Source organism: Bombina bombina, chromosome 1 (assembly GCF_027579735.1).
Source record: "Bombina bombina isolate aBomBom1 chromosome 1, aBomBom1.pri, whole genome shotgun sequence".
Lineage (NCBI taxonomy): Eukaryota > Metazoa > Chordata > Amphibia > Anura > Bombinatoridae > Bombina > Bombina bombina.
In genome coordinates, this window is record NC_069499.1 from 298,339,252 (window position 1) to 298,356,362 (window position 17,111).

At 40.8% G+C, this 17,111-nt stretch overlaps 1 protein-coding gene across 2 annotated transcripts in view; it reads left to right on the plus strand.

Moving 5' to 3' along the window:
- Positions 1-17,111, plus strand: part of MYLK (myosin light chain kinase) — an 842,949-nt gene that overhangs the window by 354,695 nt on the left and 471,143 nt on the right. For both annotated transcript variants that reach the window (XM_053698066.1, XM_053698065.1), the window contains 2 exons: positions 1,636-1,770; positions 5,312-5,464. In XM_053698066.1, the coding sequence (XP_053554041.1) occupies positions 1,636-1,770; positions 5,312-5,464 (288 nt within the window). The remainder of the gene's footprint in view (positions 1-1,635; positions 1,771-5,311; positions 5,465-17,111) is intronic.

Here is a 17,111-nt window from a genome sequence, read left to right on the forward strand (position 1 = left end):
ACACAAAAACACTGAGACACACAAAAACTCAGAAACACACAACACATACAAAATATGTAAACTGCACTGCATTAATTATGAAGCTTATGCCTAGAGCTGCTCCCTGGCTCAGCAGAACATCAAATGAAAGATAAACAGAGCACTCTAAAATAAATCACTGAAGAAAAGGTTTAAGCGCGCAAACTATGAAAATTCGGCTCTCTGACTCTATTCCAAGCCTGTCAGTGCACAGCCCTGGGCCCTATGTCACTGAGCAGTGAGCACAGATAGGCAGGCAGGTTTAGGCTAGCAGCGCAACTTTGCAAGCCCAGCGGCACACCCACAACATTCATAGTGAAATTCGGCAGGGGAGGAGCAAAGTACAAACAAGCAAAAGCAGCCGGGAAAACTATTTGTTGAAATTGAGGCACTGGCTCAAGGGGCAAAAAAATTGTGTGTCTACAACTTCCCCAGTCCCACTAATGTTCATAAATGCCAGCCTCTAATAAAATAATCTATGCATCTCAACATTGTATTTCTTTGAATTTCAATAAAATTTAAAAAAACAAACAAAAAACAAACAAACATTTTTTGGGGTTTTTTTTTGGTGTCACCCCCTGGAGGGTGTCACCCAGGTGCGGCCCGCACCCCCCTAGTTACGCCACTGGCTTAGCAATTAGCATATGAGCCAAACTAGGTTTTGTTTTCTTTGTATTCTTTGTTGAAAGCTAAGCAAAGTTGGTGATAAAAATAAATTGGAAAGTTGTTTAAAATTACATGCCCTCAAAAAATAACACCAATGTGTAATCTGAAATCCTAGGTGAATGTTCTACATGTATATCTTATGTCTGTATAATGTATAATGTATCCCAGATAGGGGTCATAAATTACTCTTTTTCTTTGTTGTTTTTGTTGGTTATAAATAAAAAAAATTAAAATAAAAAAAAATTGCATGCCCTCTCTGAATCATGAAAGTTTAATCTTAACATACATGTCCCTTTTTTTAAATGCAGGTACAGTATTCTAAAAGATGCCAAACATATCATAATTTTGCAAAATACAGGATGAAGCAGAGAAAGATGTGTAAAACTATTTATTAGAATACAGTTATTTACAGTGAAGTTGGTGAATTAATACACTGATTACAGTGAACAGGTGAAAGAACCTAAAACTAAGATTTTAACAGTGAATACTGAGCACATAGATAGCATATGCATAAGACTGCTTCAAATGTAAAAATGTTAATACCAGATGCATAGCATATACATTAAGTCTTTGAATGGACATAAAACCCCACATTTTTCTTTTATAATTCAAATAGAGTGTGCAATTTAAAACAACTTTTCAATGTATTTGTTTGTTCTTTTGGTAACCTTTGTTGAACAGCTTACCTAGGTAGGATCAGGAGCATCAATGGGAGATAGCTGATTGATGGCTGCACATTTATGCCTCTTGTCATTGGCTCACCTGTTCCCAGTACTGCATTGCTTCTCCTTCAACAAAGGATACTACCATTGTAATTAAGCAAATTTGATCATTAAAGTAAATTGGAAAACTGTTTAAGTTTGTTCCTTCTATCTGAATCATGAAAGGAACATGTCCCTTTAAATGTAATCTAATTCATGTATACTGAAGGGTCTACCGTTTGGTTTCCAGGGTCAGAGATGGAGAAAGTTGCCCCATACTTTGCCCGTGTTTTGCAGAGCTGTTCTGTGATGGAAGGACAGGATTTTGTGTTGGACTGCGAAGTACACGGTGAACCGGCTCCTGAAATCACCTGGATGTTAAATGGTAAGAAACAGAGAATGCCATGTTAGATATAATAAAGACCCCACAGCCAGCTGATCGGGTGTTTCTTTGTTCCGCACAGCAAGTGGTACAAATATTTACTGTGGACATTACTCCGGCTCTTCACCACATGATACCAAACTATATATCTGTGTGACTGAGTATCATAAAAACTAGTATTTCTAAAGGCTTCAAAACTGATGAATATGTCAACCATAACACTTTTTTCCTAACATTTGTTTTGTATTTACTACCTCAGTCTCTTTCAACAGTTTTTACATTTGTTTGCACCTAGATATCTATTGTATACATACAGTTTTAATGCACGTTTATCTTTTGCATTTTATTTTACAATTGTTTCTGACTGACCTAAGTATATTTAACTGCTCTGTAATTCAGCTGTTTTCCACATGAGGGCAGTGTAATGACTCATATTTACAATGTAGTTCCCCTTACAGGATATACAAACTTGATAATCCTTGTTCATATAATATTAGTAAACTAATTTATTAAAATATATATATATATATATATATATATATATATATATATATATATATATATATATATATATATATATATATATATATATATATATATATATTTAAGTTCCAGCTATTTATTTCCAAAAAACACATACATACACAGAAAGAGAACCGCACTCTCAGGAACAAACACCAGCTCAATAACTTGTTAGCTTGTTCTATGGCAATTTACCACCTGGGTGCAGCTTCTTTTAGCCCAATAATGCTTTACACAGAGAACTTTCCTGGATATTTCACCGAAATATCCAGGCACAAAAAGAAAATAAACTCGGTTGGAAGATTTAAAAGAGAGACACAGCTCTCGTGCAGAACCCCTTTTCAGAGGGTGCCTTCAGAGGGAGTCTCTGAAGAAGCGCTATGTAAAATGCACATCAGGGAATCTGCACGAGATCTGTGTCTCTGTTTTTAATCTGCCAACCGAGCTTATTTCCTTTTTGTGCCCGGATATTTCGGTGATATTATATTAGGAAGGGGTAATTAGGTTTTCAAGCATTATCTGCTGAGCTAATGCTAACTCTAATGAGCTCCTGGATTGAAGGAGCCTATCTTATTTTGAATTTAGCTATACACTTTGATATCTATATACTCCATACCCCCCAGTGAACTAATAGCGGCACATATTATTGGTTGTGTGTTTTTAATTTAATTTTGTATTTGTGTTTGCATGACTGATAAACTCATTAAAATTTTTATGTATGTGAAATTGAGAGATTGACATTGCTTTGTAAGGTGGTGACACTTCAATTATAAATACAGGGTCCAGCACACTTTTTTCTTTGTATGTCTATGTACAATTAAATTGTAAATGTATACATATTTATTTATGTGTTAATATGTGTATATATGTCTGTAAATACATAAATACACATATAAATACATATATATGTACACAGATACAGTATATATATATATATATATATATATATATACCTACAGGGAGTGCAGAATTATTAGGCAAATGAGTATTTTGACCACATCATCCTCTTTATGCATGTTGTCTTACTCCAAGCTGTATAGGCTCGAAAGCCTACTACCAATTAAGCATATTAGGTGATGTGCATCTCTGTAATGAGAAGGGGTGTGGTCTAATGACATCAACACCCTATATCAGGTATGCATAATTATTAGGCAACTTCCATTCCTTTGGCAAAATGGGTCAAAAGAAGGACTTGACAGGCTCAGAAAAGTCAAAAATAGTGAGATATCTTGCAGAGGGATGCAGCACTCTTAAAATTGCAAAGCTTCTGAAGCGTGATCATCGAACAATCAAGCGTTTCATTCAAAATAGTCAACAGGGTCGCAAGAAGCGTGTGGAAAAACCAAGGCGCAAAATATCTGCCCATGAACTGAGAAAAGTCAAGCGTGCAGCTGCCAAGATGCCACTTGCCACCAGTTTGGCCATATTTCAGAGCTGCAACATCACTGGAGTGCCCAAAAGCACAAGGTGTGCAATACTCAGAGACATGGCCAAGGTAAGAAAGGCTGAAAGACGACCACCACTGAACAAGACACACAAGCTGAAACGTCAAGACTGGGCCAAGAAATATCTCAAGACTGATTTTTCTAAGGTTTTATGGACTGATGAAATGAGAGTGAGTCTTGATGGGCCAGATGGATGGGCCCGTGGCTGGATTGGTAAAGGGCAGAGAGCTCCAGTCCGACTCAGACGCCAGCAAGGTGGAGGTGGAGTACTGGTTTGGGCTGGTATCATCAAAGATGAGCTTGTGGGGCCTTTTCGGGTTGAGGATGGAGTCAAGCTCAACTCCCAGTCCTACTGCCAGTTTCTGGAAGACACCTTCTTCAAGCAGTGGTACAGGAAGAAGTCTGCATCCTTCAAGAAAAACATGATTTTCATGCAGGACAATGCTCCATCACACGCGTCCAAGTACTCCACAGCGTGGCTGGCAAGAAAGGGTATAAAAGAAGAAAATCTAATGACATGGCCTCCTTGTTCACCTGATCTGAACCCCATTGAAAACCTGTGGTCCATCATCAAATGTGAGATTTACAAGGAGGGAAAACAGTACACCTCTCTAAACAGTGTCTGGGAGGCTGTGGGTGCTGCTGCACGCAATGTTGATGGTGAACAGATCAAAACACTGACAGAATCCATGGATGGCAGGCTTTTGAGTGTCCTTGCAAAGAAAGGTGGCTATATTGGTCACTGATTTGTTTTTGTTTTGTTTTTGAATGTCAGAAATGTATATTTGTGAATGTTGAGATGTTATATTGGTTTCACTGGTAAAAATAATTGAAATGGGTATATATTTGTTTTTTGTTAAGTTGCCTAATAATTATGCACAGTAATAGTCACCTGCACACACAGATATCCACCTAAAATAGCTATAACTAAAAACAAACTAAAAACTACTTCCAAAACTATTCAGCTTTGATATTAATGAGTTTTTTGGGTTCATTGAGAACATGGTTGTTGTTCAATAATAAAATTAATCCTCAAAAATACAACTTGCCTAATAATTCTGCACTCCCTGTATTTAGATATGACACATGTATATGTTTGTATCTCTATGTCAAAGCCCTTTGCAGCCTTTTTTTCTAACACCTGTGACCTCATATTTTTAAATCCTTATAACTTTTTAATGCACAATTTTTTTAAAATATTTTTTATTAAATGATGGTATTAGGAGTGTAACTGTACTTTTAAATATATTCTTGATGTGTTTTGTGCAACTTTTTATTTGAGCGTAACAGTTAACCAGAGCTCTAAAGTCGCACTATCCTGATGCACATTAAATTCAATTGATGTGTTTTGTGCCATAACAGTTAACCAGAGCTCTGAAGTCAGGGTAACCTGAAACACGTTAAATTTAATTACGCTAAAGTGAATGTGTTTACTTTCGACTCATAATACGCGCTATTTCCGATGAGATGTATGTTAGAGTATATTCTCCCTTTCTTATATAAACTGCTTTGAATCCTTTAATGCACCTTGTAACAGTAACCAGATTAAATTAAATTGTGACATTTTTATATCACAGATCAGCCCATCCAGTATGCTCGTTCCACTTATGAAAATGGAGTAGCAACACTTATAGTTCAGGATACGTTACCAGAGGATGAAGGTGCTTACACCTGCCTGGCAGAGAATAGCTGTGGGAAGATCACCTGTTGTACAACGGTCACTGTGACAGGTGAGTGCTATGTCTAGCCAGAAGCCATCTGTATGGGAAGACCACTGTTATATGTGCTATATATGTTCTGTGATGTGCACCTGACCATAGTGAGCCTGTCCCTTGATTTTTTTTTTTTTTGCAAAGTTACATACAGGTTATAAAACATTGTGGTTGTGGATGAGTATGTAAAAGGTGCAATTATAAGGCAACATGCATTATTTCAATAAATGACTATAACCTTAGGTTTTGCAGACATTAAAACCATGCAGATTTTGCCTACAGAGGATGGTGTCTATTGCTTATAAAGCATTTATTTCTTCTACTAGATACGACGAGTCCACGGATTCATCCTTACTTGTGGGATATTATCCTCCTGCTAAAAGGAAGTGGCAAAGAGCACCACAGCAGAGCTGTCTATATAGCTGCTCCCTTGACTCCACCCCCCAGTCATTCTCTTTGCCTATATTATGAATTGTGATATGGAATTGTGGGGGGGGAGGTATTTATATATAATTGTAGAGTTAGGTAAGTTCGGTGAAGCGGCCAGTACGCCTGTCATGTGGTATAGTTAAGGCCTAAAAGGGCAATACTGACAGTGTTTATACTTATCTAAAAGAACAGCATAGGAGAAAAAAGTAATGCTATACATATAATGAACATTCAACAAACAATAACTTATATATCTCAACATTTTGAGTATTAAACATTTGTTGCCAAGGAAATGTAGTCCGAAGCCCATGCACAAGACCAGTTGCAACTGTACTGTTATCCATGTTAGTATGTAGGGTCACCTGATTAGAGTGTGTGTCCGAGAGTGTTTGCCTAGTGTCCGGGTGACACCTCATGTAGTCTCGTTTTCTCGGGTAGGTTTAAGGGTAATTTATGTTGATGCCCTCTAAACGAAGTTCTAAGTAAATGTGAGTGGGGTCATATAGTTTGATAAGTTAAACTCTGTAATGAGATGGAAGTCGGTGTTTGGTGAGTGTATGGCCTAAGTAAGTCGGGCTGACCCCTCAGTCACGGATGTTATGTAGCATGACGTCCTCCTAAGGTGAGTTTTATGTTTTTTGTGAGGGCGTGTGTAGTGCAAATCCTGTATGCGGGAGTGTAGTGTAAGGTTAATACTATACATTTAAACTTAAACAGAAATAACAGTTAACACAACAAGAACATCAACCGGTTAATAGTCTGCAAGACAATCAGATGATTAGGTTGTTGAGACATGAGCCATTGGAGCCCCATCAGGCCTGAAATGGGGTCCATAAATCAGTCCCTGCTGTAGGAGTAGTTATAAAAAGTCTCTCTAGAAGGAAAAACTCACAAACTTTTGACAATAACATCAACATATAGGAGAGCTGAAACATAAGAATGTAGAACATAATTAAGTGTATACTTATCGTTCTTAAGGCACTCTCGTTAGGATGTATTAACCAGGAAGCCAGGTGAAGCTGCAACATAGTCCTACAGTGCAGAACTCGAAGTTAGAGTCTTGTGGGAGACTTCAGGATGTCGGTGAGCCAGATCTATGTCTCCGAGGGAGTGCAGACCAGTCGGGTCTTTCTGGTTGTTTACGTTGAATAGGATCTTGCGCCTTGCTTGGGGACCAGTTTGGATGACTGATTCTTGTATGACTTGTGATGGTTTGGCGGCCACTGGAGGTGGAAGTGGAAGAAGCTGGCCATTCTTCTGCTGAAGCGTTTAATTGGTTGTGTTGAGGGTGCAAGTTCTCTTTGCGAGAAGGCAGCAGGTTCCATAGTTGTAGAAGTTCATAGCCTTTATCTGGCTTCATGATTGTGAAAACTTGGTTGTTTCTGAAGATAAGTAGCTTTATGGGATAGCCCCATCTGTACCTAATGTTGTTCTTTCTGAGAATAGAGGTAACTTCAGTAAAGGTTTTTCTTTTCTGTAGAGTCCTAGCAGACAGATCAGGAAATATTTGTACGTTTCTAAACTTATCAGGTAAAGCTGGTTTCTGGAAATGGGCCCTTTGGATTCTTTCTTTATAAGTGTAGTAGTGCATACGGACTATTATGTCTCTCGGCTGATCCTCTGACAAGCCTTTGGGTTTGATCGAGCGATGGGCTCTATCAATCAGGTCTTCCGATTTTAAGGCTGGAGGTGCTAGTAGGTGGAACAATTCCCTAAGGAATGGCTGTAGGTCGGACATGGAGACGGTCTCAGGCACCCCCCGGATCCTTAGGTTGTTGCGCCTGGACCTGTCCTCCAAGTCGGCAATTTTATCTTCTACTACATCAAAGTAGTCAGAAAGTCGCTGTGAGAAGTTTAGTAGGTTGGATTGTTCGGAAGTCATATCCTCTTGGCGTCTTTCGAGAGAATCAATGCGTTCATTTGTAGACGAAATTTCTCTTTTCAGCTCAGCAGTAGAAGCTGTAAGTTTGGCCGTGAATGACGCATGGTGATTATCTAATAAAGATTTCAGGGAGTCCATGATGAAAGTAGGGGTAACTGTAGCTGGTGAAGACTGCTGGATATCTTGCATAGCTGCCAGCGTGAGTTCTGAGGTTTCGGTTCTCGGTGACTCCAGGGATTCAGTGTCACTAAGCTGTGATGCTGTACACAGGGGCCCAAAATGATCAATCACAGTCTTTTTTGGTAATAAAAGTTGTTTATTTTTTTTCCTGGCTGACTGTGACATGCTATTAAGCAAAGTGTTTATTGTAGAGCTAGGATTTAGCGAATACTGCTGCTTCAGAAGCGGACTTATTTGAACCTATATACTGAAATTATGTTATATAACACTGAGTGGTAGACAGGCTAAAATGGCCAAGCTGTTTTATTCCATAGTTCTTATAGTGTAGTTATCATTCAATTGAAGTGCTGCCACAAAGAGACTTAGAAACAGTGATGAGCTGCAAGGAATTCAGGCCTTAATAACACACTATTTCAGATCTTGTTTACTAAAGGTTGGGAGGCTGAAAATAATTAAATAATTAAATATTTTTGCTGTACGTCTTGTATTTAAAAGCAGAGTAATGCCCCAGGGTGCTGTAGCTGAAGTTCTCCTGCCTGTAGGATTAACTCATGCAGAGCTGTTCTAGTAATAGGCAATTGACTGTGTCTCTGAACTAGGCACCTGTGACTGTAGTGCTATCTAGCTGCAGGGGAAGCAAGCCCAGAGAGGATGTATATGCAGCTCTTCTGCTGTATAGTTCACTGATATGTTTGGTGGGCAAAGAGAAACCTAGAGGTGCACTGTTGTGGGTATAACACTAGGGAAGTGGCCAATGGAGGCCTGGATTGAAATAAGTTCCCACGTGGCAATAGTGCTTTAGTGGTTATTGGTTTATAAAGTTAGTGGAGGCGAGTGGGCTTAGGTGCACCCTTTTGTATTTATTTATTTTTTTCCCTTTGGCTGTATGTCTAAGTAGACTGTGGTACCAGCTGTTTGTGACTGCGCTGAGGTAGGATGTTAGATGTTGAGATTTTAGCTACACAGCGATGCCTGTCACATGTAGCACCGGGTGTATGTTAGGAGTGAGAAACATCCAAGATGGCGCTTTCGCGCCTTAACCTGATGTGCACCCGGTGGCAGTGAGACACAAATAACAAGGTAGCAAGTTTTGTAGAGGGTATGTTTCTGCCGTGTTAACAGTAATGAAAGAGTCTTAATTGTCTCTAGGCGATGTCCGCCCGAGTGTTACTCACGCTTGCCGCCTCTAAGGTATTGCCGGATAGATGACCCCTGCGATGTTTTAGGCGGGTCTCCGTTTACAGCAGCTGTAGCGTCCTCAGTTGAGCTCCGGAGCGGATCCCCGACCCTCCGGAGCTAGATGCAATATTTTACAGGAGAATAGGCTGTGCTGAACCCTCCGGTCTCTGGTTTAGGTTAGCTCCACTGCTCCAAGGTACTTATAGGCTGCGGCCTAAGTCAGCTCCTAGGAAATCACCAGGTGAATCAAGATAGTAGCAGCACAACAACTAAACAACGACCAAGGTGTCTCTTCAGAAATAAAGAAAAAAAAAAACGGTCCTATGTTGGTTTTTAGTGACTTATAGCTAGTGCATAAGTGGGAGCTCTGGAAAGTTGCAACTGCTCTGTGCGGTGTTTGGCTCCGCCCCCTCTTTGCCTATTTTAAGTAATAGGAAGAGGTAAAGTGAAAGAGGTGATAAAATGATAGTTTTATTTCTTCAAGCAAGACTTTTTTTATTTTCAATGGTACCGGTGTGTACTATTTTCTCTCCGGCACCGCAGATGGATGAAGATTTCTGCCTGGAGACTGATGATCTTAGCAGTTTGTCACTAAGATCCAGAGTAGTTCCCACAGAATGGCTGAGGAGTACTTGAGAAGCTTCAGTGTGAGGAACGTTTTTTCATGCTACAAGCATTGAGGTATGTTCAGTCATTTATTTCTGGAGAGACTGTGGTATTTCAGAACTGGCTGACATTGTTCCCTTAAGGGAAAGGGTAAGCAGTAATCCTACATGTAAAGAAGGGGTATTACTAGAGCCTGTTTATTATGAACTGACACTGTTATATAATGTTTTGTGGGCAAAACGTTTTCATATTTTTTGAGGATATCAACGTTTTTTATGTACAAATGTTTTTTTGTGATGATGGCACTTTAAGGGTTCACATGGCTTTCATTTATTTATGGGTTATATGAAAACCCACATGGCTAGTTTGTTAGACCGCTTGGCTGCGGTTCCCATTAGGCATAAGAGACATCGATATTGATGGGCGGAGCCTATTTTCGCACCTCAGGTGCGCAGTTGAATTGATTCTGAAGACAGCAAGCTCCAGCTCCGGTGGGCCTAGGCTGCAGATTTAGACAAAAAAACAAAGAATAGTGTATCTTACAGACCCCTGAGGGCAGGTAGGCGCCACAGCAAAGCTGTGGCGAGGTGCAGGGGGTTGATTTATTACTTTAATAAACGTTTTGAATTAACGTTTTTTTTCTATAAAGGGTTAATCTTCCTTACTTGTGGTGCAGTCTTAACTGACAAGATTATACACATATATGCAAAAATTGTGATATTTATTACATTTTAAGACTGTTTTGGAAAACTTGTATGCTTTTTTACTCTTAAAGGCGCAGTACCGTTTTTTCAGATTGTTGTTTTTTTCACTAAATAAAGTGTTTTCAAGACTTTTTGTGGTCATTACTAGCCTGTTCAACATGTCTGACATTGAGGAAAGTCAATTTTCTATCGGCTAGATTTAGAGTTTTGTCGGTAAGGACCCGCGTAGCTAACGCCGGCTTTTTTCTGGCCGCACCATAAAAATAACTCTGGTATTGAGAGTCCACATAAAGGCTGCGTTAGGCTCCAAAAAAGGAGCGTAGAGCATATTTAACGCAGCTTCAACTCTCGATACCAGAGTTGCTTACGGACGCGGCCAGCCTCAAAAACGTGCTCGTGCACGATTCCCCCATAGGAAACAATGGGGCTGTTTGAGCTGAAAAAAAACCTAACACCTGCAAAAAAGCCGCGTTCAGCTCCTAACGCAGCCCCATTGTTTGCTATGGGGAAACACTTCCTACGTCTGCACCTAACACCCTAACATGTACCCCGAGTCTAAACACCCCTAGCCTTACACTTATTAACCCCTAATCTGCCTCCCCCGCTATCGCTGACCCCTGCATATTATTTTTAACCCCTAATCTGCCGCTCCGTAAACCGCCGCTACTTACATTATCCTTATGTACCCCTAATCTGCTGCCCCTAACACCGCCGACCCCTATATTATATTTATTAACCCCTAATCTGCCCCCCACAACGTCGCCTCCACCTTCCTACACTTATTAACCCCTAATCTGCCGACCGGACCGCACCGCTATCATAATAAAGTTATTAACCCCTAATCCGCCTCACTAACCCTATAATAAATAGTATTAACCCCTAATCTGCCCTCCCTAACATCGCCGACACCTAACTTCAATTATTAACCCCTAATCTGCCGACTGGAGCTCAACCCTATTCTAATAAATGTATTAACCCCTAAAGCTAAGTCTAACCCTAACACTAACACCCCCCTAAATTAAATATAATTTTAATCTAACGAAATTAATTAACTCTTATTAAATAAATTATTCCTATTTAAAGATAAATACTTACCTGTAAAATAAATCCTAATATAGCTACAATATAAATTATAATTATATTATAGCTATTTTAGGATTAATATTTATTTTACAGGTAACTTTGTATTTATTTTAACCAGGTACAATAGCTATTAAATAGTTAAGAACTATTTAATAGCTAAAATAGTTAAAATAATTACAAAATTACCTGTAAAATAAATCCTAACCTAAGTTACAATTAAACCTAACACTACACTATCAATAAATTAATTAAATAAAATACCTATAATTATCTACAATTAAACCTAACACTACACTATCAATAAATAAATTAAATACAATACCTACAAATAACTACAATGAAATAAACTATCTAAAGTACAAAAAATAAAAAAGAACTAAGTTACAAAAAATAAAAAAATATTTACAAACATAAGAAAAATATTACAACAATTTTAAACTAATTACACCTACTCTAAGCCCCTAATAAAATAACAAAGCCCCCCAAAATAAAAAAATGCCCTACCCTATTCTAAATTACTAAAGTTCAAAGCTCTTTTACCTTACCAGCCCTGAACAGGGCCCTTTGCGGGGCATGTCCCAAGAAGTTCAGCTCTTTTGCCTGTAAAAAAAAACATACAATACCCCCCCCCCAACATTACAACCCACCACCCACATACCCCTAATCTAACCCAAACCCCCCTTAAATAAACCTAACACTAAGCCCCTGAAGATCTTCCTACCTTATCTTCACCATACCAGGTTCACCGATCGATCCAGAAGAGCTCCTCCGATGTCCTGATCCAAGCCCAAGCGGGGGGCTGAAGAGGTCCATGATCCGGCTGAAGTCATCATCCAAGCGGGAGCTGAAGAGGTCCATGATCCGGCTGAAGTCTTCATCCAAGCGGGAGCTGAAGAGGTCCATGATCCGGATGAAGTCTTCTATCAACGGCATCTTCAATCTTCTTTCTTCGGGAGCCATCATCTTCCATCCGACGCGGAACATCCTCTTCTCCCGACGCCTACTAGCCGAATGACGGTTCCTTTAAATGACGTCATCCAATAATTTATTTAATAAGAGTTAATTAATTTCGTTAGATTAAAATTATATTTAATTTAGGGAGTGTTAGGGTTAGATTTAGCTTTAGGGGTTAATACATTTATTAGAATAGCGGTGAGCTCCAGTCGGCAGATTAGGGGTTAATGTTTGAAGTTAGGTGTCGGCGATGTTAGGGAGGGCAGATTAGGGGTTAATACTATTTATTATAGGGTTAGTGAGGCGGATTAGGGGTTAATAACTTTATAATAATAGCGGTGCGGTCCGCTCGGCAGATTAGGGGTTAATAAGTGTAGGCAGGTGGAGGCGACGTTGAGGGGGGCAGATTAGGGGTTAATAAATATAATATAGGGGTCGGCGGTGTTAGGGGCAGCAGATTAGGGGTACATAAGTATAACGTAGGTGGCGGCGCTTTGCGGTCGGCAGATTAGGGGTTAATTATTGTAGGTAGCTGGCTGCGACGTTGTGGGGGGCAGGTTAGGGGTTAATAAATATAATATAGGAATCGGCGGTGTTAGGGGCAGCAGATTAGGGGTACATAAGGATAACGTAGGTGGCGGTCGGCAGATTAGGGGTTAAAAAAATTTAATCGAGTGGCGGCAATGTGGGGGGACCTCGGTTTAGGGGTACATAGGTAGTTTATGGGTGTTAGTGTACTTTAGAGTACAGTAGTTAAGAGCTTTATGAACCGGCGTTAGCCCAGAAAGCTCTTAACTACTGACTTTTTTTCTGCGGCTGGAGTTTTGTCGTTAGAATTCTAACGCTCACTTCAGACACGACTCTAAATACCGGAGTTAGAAAAATCCCATTGAAAAGATAGGATACGCAATTTACGTACGGGGATCTGCGGTATGGAAAAGTCGCGGCTGAAAAGTGAGCGTTAGACCCTTTTTTTAATGACTCCAAATACCGGAGGTAGCCTAAAACCAGCGTTAGGAGGCCTCTAACGCTGGTTTTCACGGCTACCGCCCAACTCTAAATCTAGGCCTATGTGTTTAGAAGCCATTGTGGAACCCCCACTTAAGATGTGTCCCTCATGTACTGAAAGGGCTATACATTGCAAAGAACATATTTTAAGTGATAAAAGTATGTCTAGGGATGATTCTCAGTCTGAAGAGAATCAGGTTATGCCATCCAATTCTCCTCAAGTGTCACAACCTTTAACGCCCACTCAAGCGACGCCAAGTACAGCTAGTGGGTCTAATTCTTTTACTCTGCAAGATATGGCTGCAGTTATGTCTACTACCCTTACAGAGGTATTGTCTAAACTGCCAGGTTTACAGGGTAAGCGCAGTAGGTCTGGTACTAGAGTACATGCTGAGCCCTCTGACGCTTTATTGGCCATCTCTGATGTACCCTCACAGTGCTCTGATTTGGGGGTAGGGGATTTGCTGTCTGAGGGAGAGCTTTCAGACTCAGGAAAGATGTTCCCTCTAACAGACTCAGATGTAACGACCTTTAAGGTTAAGCTTTAACACCTCCGCTTGTTACTCCGGGAGGTTTTAGCGACTCTGGATGATTGTGACCCTATTGTAATACCACCAGAGAAATTGTGTAAAATGGATAAATATCTAGAGGTCCCTACTTACACTAATGTTTTTCAAGTACCTAGAAGGATTTCGAAAATTGTTACTAAGGAATGGGATAGACCAGGCATTCCGTTCTCTCCCCCTCCTACTTTTAAGAAAATGTTTCCCATATCTGACACCATTCGGGATTCCTGGCAGACGGTGCCTAAGGTGGAGCGAGCTATTTCTACCTTGGCTAAGCGTACAACTATACCTATTGAGGACAGTTGTGCTTTTAAAGATCCTATGGATAAAAAATTAGAGGGTCTGTTAAAGAAAATGTTTATTCATCAGGGTTTTCTTCTACAACCTATAGCGTGCATTGTTCCTGTAACTACTGCAGCAGCTTTTTGGTTTGAGGCTCTAGAGGAGTCTCTTAAGGTTGAGACCCCATTAGATGATATTTTGAATAGAATTAAGGCTCTCAGGCGATGCCGCCTTTCAAATGGCGAAATTAGCGGCAAAAAATGCAGGCTTTGCCATTTTAGAGTGTAGAGTGTTATGGCTTAAGTCTTGGTCTGCTGATGTGTCATCAAAATCTAAACTTTTAGCTATTCCTTTTAAAGGTAAGACCCTATTCAGGCCTGAATTAAAAGAGATCATTTCCGACATTACTGGAGGTAAAGGCATTGCCCTGCCTCAGGATTAAACAGAATAATTTTCGTTCCTTTCAAAACTGGTGGACCCTCTCCTTCCTCCCACCACAAAGCAGGAGGGGAATTTTGCACAATCCAAGTCAATCTGGAGACCTAACCAGACCTGGAATAAAGGTAAACAGGCCAAGAAGCCCGTTGCTGTTACCAAGACAGCATGAAGGGGCAGCCCCCGATCCGGGACCGGATCTAGTAGGGGGCAGACTTTCTCTCTTCGCTTAGGCTTGGGCAAGGGACGTTCAGGATCCCTGGGCATTAGAAATCGTGACCCAGGGGTATCGACTAGAATTCAGGGATTTTCTCCCAATAGGGAGATTCCATCTTTCTCGTTTGTCTGTAGACCAGACAAAAAGAGAGGCGTTCTAACGCTGTGTAAAAGACCTATATACCATGGGTGTAATCTGTCCAGTTCCAAAACTAGAACAGGGACAAGGATTTTACTCAAAACTGTTTGTGGTTCCCAAAAAAGAGGGAACCTTCAGACAGATTTTAGATCTCAAATGCCTAAACAAATTTCTCAGAGTCCCATCATTCAAGATGGAGACCATTCGGACTATTTTACCAATGATCCTGGAGGGTCAATATATGACTACCATGGACTTAAAGGATGCTAATCTTCACATTCCTATCCACAGAGATCATCACCAGTTTCTCAGGTTCGCCTTCCTTGACAAACACTACCAGTTTGTGGCCCTTCCTTTCGTGTTGGCCACAGCTCCCAGAATTTTCACAAAGGTGCTAGGGTCCCTTCTGGCGGTCCTAAGGCCGCGGGGCATAGCAGTTGCGCCTTATCTGGATGATATTTTGATTCAGGCGTCAACTTATCAGCTAACCAAATCTCACAAGGACATTGTGTTGGCTTTTCTAAGAACTCAAGGGTGGAAGGTGAATATATAAAAGAGTTCACTAGTCCCACTGACAAGAGTTCCATTCCTAGGAACTCTGATAGACTCGGTAGACATGAAAATATTTCTGACGGAGGTCAAAAAGTCAAAGATCTTATCTACTTGCCGGACACTTCAGTCCATTCCTCAGCCATCAGTGGCACAGTGTATGGAGGTCATCGGATTAATGGTAGCGGCAATGGACATTGTTCCGTTTGCTCACTTACATCTCAGACCACTGCAACTGTGCATGCTCAGACAGTGGAATGGGGATTATGCGGATTTATCTCCTCAGATAAATCTGGATCTAGATACCAGAGACTCTCTTCTTTGGTGGTTGTCACAGGATCATCTGGCCCAGGGAATGTGCTTCCGCAGACCAGCATGGGTTATAGTGACGACGGACGCCAGCCTCTTGGGCTGGGGCGCAGTCTGGAATTCCCTGAAGGCTCAGGGTCTTTGGACTCAGGAGGAGTCCCTACTTCCAATCAATATTCTGGAACGGAGGGCAATATTCAACGCGCTTCAAGCGTGGCCTCAGATGGCATCGGCCAAATTCATAAGATCACGACTGTAGCATATATCAATCATCAAGGGGGAACAAAGAGTTCTCTAGCGATGATGGAAGTTTCCAAGATAATTCGATGGGCAGAGACTCACTTGTGCCATCTATCAGCAATCTATATCCCAGGAGTAGAGAACTGGGAAGCGGATTTTCTAAGTCGTCAGACTTTTCATCCAGGGGAGTGGGAGCTCCATTCGGAGGTGTTTGCGACATTGATTCGTCAATGGGGCACACCGGAATTGGATCTGATGGCATCTCGTCAGAATGCCAAACTTTCTTGTTACGGGTCCAGGTCAAGGGATCCCCAAGCAGTACTGATAGACGCTCTAGCAGTACCCTGGTTGTTCAACCTGGCTTATGTGTTTCCTCCTTTTCCTCTACTGCCTCGTCTGATTGCCAGAATCAAACAGGAGAGGGCTTCGGTAATCTTGATAGCGCCTGTGTGACCACGCAGGACTTGGTATGCAGATCTGGTGGACATGTCATCTCTGCCGCCATGGAAACTACTTCTGAGACAGGACCTTCTCATTCAAGGCCCGTTCCAACATCCAAATCTAAATTCTCTGCAGCTGACTGCATGGAGATTGAATGCTTGATTCTATCTAAGCGGGGATTCTCTGAGTCGGTCATTGATACCTTGATTCAGGCTCGGAAGCCTGTCACTGGGAAAATTTACCATAAGATATGGCGTAAATATCTTTATTGGTGCGATTCCATGGGCTACTCATGGAGTAGGGTTAGGATTCCCAGAATTCTGTCTTATCTCCAAGAAGGATTGGAGAAGGGATTATCAGCTAGTTCCTTAAAGGGACAAATTTCTGCTTTGTCAATTTTACTACACAAGCGTCTGGCGGATGTCCCAGGCGTTCAGTCTTTTTGTCAGGCTTTAGTCAGAAT